Source organism: Meleagris gallopavo, chromosome 2, assembly GCF_000146605.3.
Source record: "Meleagris gallopavo isolate NT-WF06-2002-E0010 breed Aviagen turkey brand Nicholas breeding stock chromosome 2, Turkey_5.1, whole genome shotgun sequence".
NCBI classification, from domain to species: Eukaryota; Metazoa; Chordata; class Aves; order Galliformes; family Phasianidae; genus Meleagris; species Meleagris gallopavo.
The window spans coordinates 81192855-81203493 of NC_015012.2; the positions used below are offsets into that span (position 1 = coordinate 81192855).

Consider the following 10639-nt stretch of genomic DNA (forward strand, 5'->3'; position numbering starts at 1 on the left):
CATCCGTCGGGCCTGGCCGCTCGCTGCTGCGGGAGCTCAGTGCGGCACCGGAACGGCCCCGCTGAGAGAAACGAGGCCTCGAGAACGCTTCTCCCGCTTCCAGCGGAGGTTCCGCGTTGCATTGCTTTTAGTCTGGAACTTGGCCTCGGGACTGAATGGTTGAAGAGCCGGGGCGTTGGGGCAGGCGTGGCAGGGAGGCGTGGCACCCACCGGCTCTGAGCGGAGGTCCCTCCGCAGCCTCTGCTTGGCCGTCGGTGTCGCTGGGGTTTGCCCCGGACGCAAGGTGCACCGACTGGGTCTGGGTTTTTGGCTTACGAACCGCAGCTGTGCAAAATTAAACAAGTATACGCATTTATTGTTTTCTTTTCTACTTGATACACCGTGCTGGTGGCTTGCTGATGCCTGTATCAGGGGCTATTGCTTGCTCAAGTAAGCGCGTTTTGCCTGCAGTCCGAGTTGGGCTGCATGGAAACAAATGCCTGTCAGTAGTGTTATACTGACAAGCAATGAGTGTACGATAACAAACTGTGATCTCAGGAGTTTCCCTTTTTAGATGTGACTTTAATCTATTGCTTGCCTGTGGCAAGGTGTGGAATTACTGTATTTTTTTCACCCTTACTTGGCCATTAGTCTTAGCGCAGAAGCTTAGTTTAGCAAATTAAACAATCCAAATCTCTTTGTTACGGTATAGTTGTAAAGAAATAATGTAGAAAATAAAGTGTTGGCAGCAAGTTGAATTGCTCTGTAGAGCAATACTTCTTTTTCTTCTTTTTTCATGGTGGTTTTTCCAGTGTTCTCACTAGTCAATGGAATGACTTCCATTGACCTTGATGTGCTCTGGTTGTTTCAGGTTGTAGCAAACAGCTGCTATTCAGGGCAAGGCCTTGTACAAGTGCATTTTCCCTTTGCAGATTTTCCTTTGGGAGTTTCGGGGTATTTCTTACGAGGATTATAACTTAAGTTCTAAGGAAAGAATAATACAGAATGGTTCATGAAGGCATTTGAACTACAGATTGGCTTTTCTGTGACTGTCTTCTTCCACAGAATGCAGGGAGAGCAGTTAAGTCAAGATACACATGACAAATATTATTTGCAAATAGTGTGGCTTCCTGTTCAAAATTTTCACATTCAGTTACTTATTTAATCTTCTATTAGCATCATCTTGGTTGCTTCAAAGTCTTACCTTTTAAATTTGGGAGTAAGTATGTGTATGTATTCAGCAGAAAGATGTTTGGTGTTTGACCAGACAGTAGGCAAATATGTGTACTTGTGTATGTTTACATTGCTGAAATACTGTGAAAAATAATTACTTTACTATTACTTGCGCTCAGTATTTGGTGTGTTTGTGTACCATTATTATTTACTTTTTAAATGTTTCAGAGCGGTGATGGAACAGAGCTGACAGCCAAGCCAAAGAGAAGCTTCTATGCAGCAAGGGATTTATACAAGTACCGACATCAGTATCCAGTAAGAATATTTTACGGTTTAAAATTCTCTTTTTAGTAGAGAGCAGCATACAACCTGGAAAATCCTGAATGTAATGATGCTTAATAAATATGAGAAATAAGAATAGTCATAAAGCTGCTGGAAAGGCCCAGTGTATGCTGGTGAGAGGTGGATGAAACAAGGGCAGCATCTTTTCATCCTAGATGTATGTGCAAACACATGAGGTGTGTAAGCCTGGGAATAGTGACAGAATCCCAGAAAGAGATGTATGCATTGAAAACTGAAGAGGGTACACAGAGTCTGGATAATGTATTATTGGTCTCTTGAAGCCAAGAAGGCCAGGTGCTGCTATGCTTGCTGTTTCTCCTCAGTAGGAGAAGGAGGTGGTCAGAAGGAACCGGCAAATCTCTAAACTGCTTACCTGAGCTGAATCTTGAAGTTCTTTCAGTTTTTCTAAAATGCTGAACCTTTATTGTCCTCAAATTATTCAAAGAGCAGAATGTCACTTTGTGGGTGTTCTCAGTAGTGGGTTATGTTTTGTAGGCTGATAATGTCCTATTTTCTGTCTTTCAGCAGAACTTTAAAGATCTTCGATACCAAAATGACTTGTGCAATCTCCGCTTTTACAAAAATAAAATCCCTTTTAAACCTGATGGTGAGTAATCTGTGACAGTAATAATGATAACAGTAGAATGTTCACCCATAACAATAACAAAGTGAAACTGTTATTTTTACAGTGCTGATAAATTAGAAGTGTACAGCTATATATTGTATGATTTGAACTTCCTGTCTTGGACTAGCATATAGTTTACACAGAGGTTGATAATGCTTAAACCAAAGTTTGCTTCTCCTCTAGACAGGTCATGCTTTTCTTGTGCTGAAAAATGCGATGAGATGTTGTTAGCACAACACATTTACACTAGTGCCACTGCCTTTTGTTAAACAAAGATAATGCTGTTCCACCATGTTTAACAAACTCTTACTGCTTGAAAAAGAGTGACAGGGCTTAGGGTGTTATTCCTAGCACTATGTGAGGGGAAAATGAATATGTTGTCACTTCCTCATGTGTGAGAAATTGTTTTGTTATCAGTAGTATAATAATCAGAGTCCCTGGTGGTTCTGGTAATGAGGCAGGGCTCTCACATGCAAGGTACTGTGCAAACATAGAGCAAGCTGGAAAATGACAAGTCCTGCTCTAGAGAGTTTGCTATCCTTTTGTCTCTCATACTTTAGTTGCAGACAGATGGGGAAAGCAGAAGGAGACAGTAAAACAGTGCTGGTTAGAACGATAAGCAGGAGTCTTGACACGAGAGCTCAGCCATTGGAGAAAAAAAAAAAGAAAAGAAAACTTCAAGCAGCAGAGTTTTGAAAGAATGAGAAGGTTGTTTTGAAGGTGTATGCAGAGAGATTTTCTCAGCGTGAGAGGAGCTGAAATACAGAAGTGTGTATTTGAATACATAAGGAGTGAGAAGTGGAGGCTGCTTTTGAGGGCTGGTCAGAGGCAGGAATCAATCTCTTAGCAGCAAACAGGTTCTGACACTGTGGGATTGGACAGATCACAAAAGACTGAAAGTGAAGGTTTATATATATATATATATTTTTCCTGATGTTACAGAAAGGGACTTCACAGACTCCACAATTGGAAGAACATGAAGACAAAAAAAAAAATACAATAGTAAAGTTTACTAGAAATAGCAGTCTTTTTTTTAATAAAAAAAATGTGTTCTCAGCAGCATTCAAAGTAGATGTACAGTTGGCAACAATGCGCTTTTCAAGGTCAAGAAAAACAATGTTGAGATGAAATATCTAAATTCTGATGGAAAGCTGGAATGTTATCAAGAAGGATGTAAAAATGTCAGGATAGCCTGGAAGTTTGAAAATGACAGCTGTTGATAGGCAAAAAATAGAGTGATAATAACCTCAGCAAGTGAGAAGATAAGTCAGGTAACGCAAAAGAAAGATAATAATCCTGAATTTTTGATCTAGATATATGCAGGCTAATGCTGAAGACTGCATTTTCAGCTTGGCTAGATGAAAACTTAGGTCTGTGAATTACCAGCAAATTCACTTGCAGAGAGTAGATCAAGAAAGAAAGGGAAAGGTTCAGAGGGCCATGTGAGCCCAAAACAGAAAAGGTTTTGGGTGATCCTTTAAAGGCTGGAAAAGGAAGGAGGTATTCTAGAGGATTAGCCAGGAGAAGAGTCTTGGAAGCTAGAGGACACCTTGCCTCCTGGTTTTTGCAAGTTTTAAATTTTCTCTTTCAGGAGAAAATCATGAGTGGTGGTGTCAAGAGTTAGCTGAAAGGCCATGAAAGCTGAAGTCATGATGACAGAGCTCTGACTGTGATGGTATTTTTGAGAAAGGGAAAGAATTGTTACCACCTTAACTTAGCCCTGGGTCCATGAGAATATTTGGAGGGACTGCATTATGGGCTGAAGTAGTGGGGAATGTTACTGAGGGAAAGAAAGGATGTTTGTAGAGCACTCCTAGGTCTGAAGTTAAATTCCACAATCTACAGACTCTTGAGTTACACTGTCTCTAGACCTTGGAATTCAGTGGGAAGCTTTCTGATACTTGAAACATAATTACTTTACAAGTTCTGTGGAGTGTTATGAGGGCAGGAGAGCCTCTTAGTCAGATCCTTTCCCAGCCTTCCGGCCTTGCTTGCAATGTAAACTTTGTGTTCTTATCTCTTTGGCTACTTTTTTTTTTTTTTAAGTACAAAGGGAGTTTTCAGTTGTTACTGGGACTGACATGGAAAATTTCACCAGGCAGAGGTATCCCATGTGTAATAGGAGACCATTCAATTGAGGCTTTGGGCTTTTTAGGTCACTCCTGTGCTATTTGAATTTGGGAGAGGCCATGCTGCCATGATTGAACTACTGGTTTCAGACTAAAAATATGCTAATACTGGCTGTTCATGGGAAGAGAGCATAGATTTTGGAACAAGTAATATCCTTATATGCATGTGTACAGTGAAAAGACACACTGGTCTGTAACTGAATTTCATGTCCGTTGTCTTGATGTGAAGAATGATTAATTTTTTTTAGGTGTACTTTGTCTCCTTTTTCTGTCACTCTGTCATTGCAAGAGGAACTGATTAAATGCCACAGCTGTTTTCAGACTACTAAAAGCTGAACTTTCCATTTGATGAGCTTGACCTGAAATTCCAAGTTCCAACTGATAGCGATGGCATCGATACTCTTAGCCACAGAAAATTGCCAAAGATTTTCAAATCTTAACGTTACTTGCAGCTGGAGAGATTCCTAGAATGAAAGATTTATTGAAGTGTTGAGGCCTATTTCGTAGAGATGATAAATACACAGAGCTTTCCTGTGTTAAAGCAATGGCAGTTGACTCATGTTTCAATAATATACTTAAGTGGTTTGTCAATTACCAGTCAGTGTGATAAAGAAAACTAGAAAATGAGAATATTTTGAAAATTGTATTTCTTTAAGTTATTGTCATATACCCTTAGGTGTTTTAAGTCAATTGATATTTTTTTCTTTGAATTAAAATTTGATAAAACTCTTATTTTTAATTAAGTTTCAGCAACTGAATAAATTAGGTTTTTTAATAGACCTTATTTTACACAGTACGTGAAAGAAAATTAAAGCATGTGTTCTGTCAGTATGATGCACTTGCCATGTACTTTCTTTATGTAGCTGAAAGCTGGTTTTGGTGGCTACCTAACAATTTTTTCTAATTATTTTTATGCAGGAGTTTATATTGAAGAAGTCCTAAACAAATGGAAAGGAGATTATGAAAAACTGGAACATAACCACACATACATACAGTGGTTGGTCACTTACTACCTATTTCTATTTCCAAGGATTAAATGGGCTAAGTGTTTACGTACTGTGTTGTAGTAGGCATTAACGAGGCCTGTAATTCATTGTTTCTTTTAACAGGCTTTTTCCACTGAGGGAACAAGGTCTGAACTTCTATGCGAAAGAATTAACTACGTATGAAATTGAGGTAATACAAGTTGAGCTTAAAACAAACCATCACATTACTATTGATACATAACTGCTTCTTGTTATGCGGAGTTGTTTTTATACAATGCAGAAGTACTTGCTTTAATGACACTTTGAATTTTGGATGTTTTCTTTATTAGGAGTTCAAGAAAACAAAAGAAGCAATTAGAAGATTCCTTTTGGCTTACAAAATGATGCTGGAATTTTTTGGAATAAAACTAATTGATAAAACTGGAAACGTAGCACGAGCTGCTAACTGGCAAGAAAGATTTCAGCATTTGAATGAGTAAGTAATGACATGCGTTGGACTCTGTAGAATTGCTATGGAATCTCTTTAGTCTGTTGTTTCCTACAGAAAGGGAAGATATATTTTTCTGAAAGTCGCCAGGAAAAAAGATAAAAAGAAATACTCAATGTCTAGTTTGTGTCTGTTGTACGTTCTTACTCCTCCTTTCTTTGAATCATAAAATGATATCACAGAATCATTTGAGTTGGATCTTAAAGGTCATCCAGTCCAACTCCCCTGCAATGAAGCAGGACATCCACAGCTAGATCAGGTTGCCCAGAGACTTTTTCAACTTGACCTTGAATCTCTCCAGGGATGGGGCATCCACCACTTCTCTGGGCAACCTGTTCCAGTGCCTCGCTCTGCTTATTATTACAAAAAAATCCAAGTTTTTCCTCCTATCCAGTCTAAATCTCCCCTCTTTTAGCTTGAAACTATTTCCTCTTGTGCTATTGCTGAAGAGTCTGTCTCCTTTTTTCTTATAGACTCTTTAGGTTTTGAAAGGCCACTGTCAGGTCTTCCCAGAGACCTGGAAGGTTCCAAAGTCCTCTCTTTTGGTTGTGCTTCTTGCCTGTTAAGGAGCTGACATCCTTGCATTCTGTACACAGCTTGAGATGGTGTTGAAGAAGATCACAGTTCCAAAGTAATTTGTCTGTCTTGCTACAGAATGCTGTCACTTGATTGTAAGGCTCAGCTTCTCAGTTATAGGGAATGGGCTGCTTGTCTTTGTACTGACATTTTTTCTTGAGGAAAATCAAATTCTCCACACCTGTATGGAAACTGACTAATAGAAATATTCCTCCGTCCTCAAAACACGTTCTATTTTGAATTTGATATTTATTAACTACAGTGCTTAGACTTGTATTGAGTCAAGCCTTACCTTCAGCTTTCAGCAGCAGACCATTTGTCACCTTACTTCATCATTACAGGGAGAGTAAGTTTGCACTGACTTTTGTCCAGTGCAATGTTTTTAAAATTTCTTTTCACATCTTGTGATTGCTTTAGTTTTAGCTCTAAGGCCAGGGAGTTTTCTTGCAGTATTTTGTTCTCCTGTCTAAATGAAAACTTGTTTCTTAAGGTAGGATTGCTGGTGGTTAAATCTGAATAATAGGGATAATTTGTCACTAATTTCACTCAAATTTTATGAGCCAACTAATAGGGACATGCTCAGAGTCAGGCCAAAGATAAAATGAGGTTTCAGGAGACCCAAATGTCACTCACTGCACATTCATACATTGTAATTACTATGTTGTTATAATACAAAGTAATTATATGAGCATTTATTTGTGTACACACTATCATGTAGCTACTCATTATAATACTAGAGAGCAGCTATGCTACTTTAAATCAGGAGTTGTGATTCTTTTAACCTAACTTCTGCTGTGTGAATTTTAGGTGTTTAAGTTATATTGTTTACTTATATGTGTTTATGAGGGACTTCACACTTCAGAAGAAATTTCAGAAGATAAATTTATTTCATCTACTGCCTCAGTACCTTTTGTAGACATTAATTTTCAGTCCCAACATCCTTGCAAAGGAGATACTGGCAGGCTTCATCAGCTGTGAGAAATAAAACTACAGAAAGTTTGAAGCATATATCTTGAGTGATTAAAAATGAATGAGAAATTGTATTTCCAGTTCTGCTTCTATAAGGCTTTTCTTTTCTGATTCAATGGATTTTTTTTTTTTAACCTTTTCTTCCAAAGGTCTCAACACAACTACTTGAGAATCACTCGAATTCTGAAAAGTCTTGGTGAACTTGGATATGAGAGTTTCAAATCTCCCCTGGTAAAATTTATTCTCCATGAAGCTCTTGTGGAAGATACCATTCCCAATATTAAGCAAAGTGCTCTAGAGTATTTTGTGTATACTATTAGAGACCGAAGAGAAAGGAGAAAGCTCCTGAGATTTGCTCAGCAGCATTATACACCATCAGAGCATTTTATCTGGGGACCCCCAAGAAAACAGAAGTCAGAGGGAAGCAAAACAAATAAAAAGCCAGCATCTCCAATTTCTGTGCACGGTAGTTATATTTCTAAGCATAAGAAACTGAAGGAGCCTAAGAGTACATCCACGAGTGGAACCTCAGTTAGTAAAGCAACTGAAGAGAGAAAAGTAGAACTCACAAAAAATGGAGAAGAAAATGATCAGGATGAACAAGAAATGAACTGTGATGCTGTTAAGCAGAGCAGTGAAAAGAACAGCGGTACTGATAGCGGTCAGCTTTCAAAATCAGAAGCAATTCATGATCCTTCGGACAAAAAAGAGGACACTTCTCATTCCAAAAAGGATGATGAAAATATGAACAATGACTGTGGAAATCATTCAGGCGTTATAGATAAATCTTTATGTGACACTGAGAATTGTTCAAATAATGTGTCGTCAGATCTACAAGATAACCTTGATGAGGATGCACCTGCAGGAGGAATCACTACAAAAACCAAGGATGAGATCAAATGATGAGTCTGAGGTTAAAAGTCTTTGTTTCATAATGAATGAAGCAAATTATTCATCACTTCTTCATTCTTTGTGAAATTTACATCTAATCTAGTATAAAATGTTGAAACTTGTTGGGAATGCATCAGATTAGGCTTCTGTTACGCTAATGAATTTTGCTTTTTTTAATCTCGGTTTATCAGATGAGAATCAAGTGTAGTTATTTAAAATTATTGTGTAAATTCAAAGCCTGGGAATTCATTATGTTTTCCGGGCATATTGCATAGCAGGAAAAGAAATAGCACTTTTTCCCATTAAATTCATCCAGTATTTATTTATTTATTTATTTTAAATGTAATTTTCTACTAAGTCTTAGAACATCCGAATTGAAGTTTCTTTCAGTGTTGATTTCTTTTTGTGAAATGACTAGAAATTATTTCAAAAGCAAAATTTTTCACAAGTGGTTTTTCCCTTAGGAACTGTGTTTATGTCTAATGGCAGCATTTGCACAGCATCTTTTACCTTAGATTAGCACCCTTGTCTGAGACAACAGATCTTGAAACATCCTATGCAGCTGAATAGCCGATACATCAAATAAATGTTCAGTTACAGTGGAACTGTATACACAGCTTTTGGGTACAAGGAAAGTTGCACTTTATATTTTAGTCTCTTTAAGGTTTCCTCATGCCTCATTTGCTGCTTCTGCTGATTAGGGTTGTGAGGTGGAGTCATTCTTAGGTTTGGTCTCAGTATGAAAGTTTTCTAGCTCTCTGTCTCTCAACAGCTGGCTTTAGCAGCTGGAAAGCCCCTTTCCCCAGGGATCAACCGCCAGCAGCCTCAAAAGCAGTTCTATTTTTTTGTTTGTTTTGTTTTGTTTTTCCCCACAGGAAAACACTACTTAACCATCAGAGCCACTGGAGGAAATGTCACCTGGCCTGTCCAGCTGAATCTGAACTAAATTTGAGTGAGGTCTGTACAATGCAGAATCTCCTGATGCTGGCCTGTGGTAGAAAGCCAGTCCTGCTGGTCTATGAGTGAAAGGAGATTCAAATCTTTTCTCTCTGTCAGAGGTTTTTCACTTTTTCATGTTATTCAGTAGGCTGAGAACTGAAAGAAGCCTGTCTGCCAGCCTGACTAGAGCAGATAGGAATTTTGGTTTTGTTTACTTAATGACCACGTGATTTTCCTGAGCATCTTTTTCTAACTTCATGCCATTCAGTCAAGCAAGATGCTACCCAGCAAGTTAATTGTATACCATATGGATTAAAATGTAGTGTAGGTAGAACTCATGCTTTCTACAGTCCTAAAATAGTCTACTATATGTATTTTCTATTTTAAAATGTATATATTATCCACTGCCTTTGATGTATTTTTGATGAAATATTATAAAGCAAGTACCTGACTATGGTTTGAGTGTCAGAGTGCTGCAAGACTTCATTCGAGTCTTGTAACTTAAAATGATGGTCTTCACGGGTTTAAAAACATAGACAAAATGTCTTGTATTTTTCTCTAATTTCCTTTATGGCAGTGCATCATCTCTTTCTTTCTCCAGGTAGCTTTTTTTCTTGGGGTCAAACAGAGTTGTGATTAGAGATCTTGGCACCTATGGAGAAAGATTAAGCTCTTTCCATCCAAAAGAAACAGAGGGAAGCTATATTTCTACTTTTTCTGTGCTTTTTTGTAAGGAAAGGATTGTATGTAAATCTTTGTTTTCAGTTGTGGTTGTTTGTTTGTTTTTTTTTTTTTTCAAGGGTAGCCCAGGTTGCTCAACAGGCATTGAGTCTGTCTGAATGGAAATGTGCAAGAGAATTCCCTCACAGTCAATGCTTCATGAAAGATGACTACTCAGCTGGTGCTGAGAATGACCTTCCAATTGCCCTGGTCTTGAACCAGAGTCCCCTTTTTCATGTTTGTCACTGACCTTCTGAGCAGAAGAAGGCAGGAAATGCTTAGATAAAATTAGTCCATATAGTTAAAGACTCCAACCTTACGCATACACTCAGAGAGGACAGTTCTGTGTTCTGCCTCTGACTTTTTAAATCTCGAGTGCCTAACCATGCCAACTTAATAGCGTTGTTTTAACATAGTTATTACTTGAATGGCATAGGGAAAATTTACACTGTGTATGAAGAACAGAAGTATAAGCTAGTTATACAGAACCTTCAGTTCTAGACTTCAGTATTGATGTTAAACATTTTTTTTTTAATTGCATAGTGTTCAAGTAGGATAAGAATCAGTAGGGGTCTTATTATATTTATATTGTAATTTGATTGTACATGATCTCAGGAGATTTTCCTTCATTTGACTTCTGAACAACAATAGAAAGAAATCTAGCTCTTAACCAGAAAGCTGGTTGTAGCTTTCTGTGGGATGCACACCCAAAAAACTTCACTACAATATGTTATTCTGTTATTGCAACGTGACTTGCAGCTACCCTGCATGTGCTTGCTGGTTGTCCACTCTTAATTAAGTACTTACTGTAAAAGTTGATTTT

At 38.0% G+C, this 10639-nt stretch overlaps 1 protein-coding gene across 1 annotated transcript; it reads left to right on the forward strand.

The window, feature by feature from the left end:
- The first annotated feature begins 1259 nt into the window (after positions 1 to 1259).
- OGFRL1 (opioid growth factor receptor like 1) lies at positions 1260 to 10345 on the forward strand. The gene is made up of 7 exons (XM_010707762.2): positions 1260 to 1271; positions 1381 to 1467; positions 2020 to 2101; positions 5167 to 5245; positions 5358 to 5424; positions 5564 to 5709; positions 7416 to 10345. The coding sequence occupies exons 1-7, from the start codon at positions 1260 to 1262 to the stop codon at positions 8167 to 8169; spliced, it is 1227 nt and encodes a 408-aa protein (XP_010706064.1). The 3' UTR covers positions 8170 to 10345.
- Positions 10346 to 10639: the final 294 nt, after the last annotated feature.

Bases quoted from the DNA above. Each gene is read 5' to 3' on its own strand.
- OGFRL1 (XM_010707762.2), top strand. The intron at 1,468-2,019 runs GTAAGAATATTT...TCTGTCTTTCAG, and splicing joins AGTACCGACATCAGTATCCA to CAGAACTTTAAAGATCTTCG. The intron at 5,425-5,563 runs GTAATACAAGTT...TTTCTTTATTAG, and splicing joins TAACTACGTATGAAATTGAG to GAGTTCAAGAAAACAAAAGA.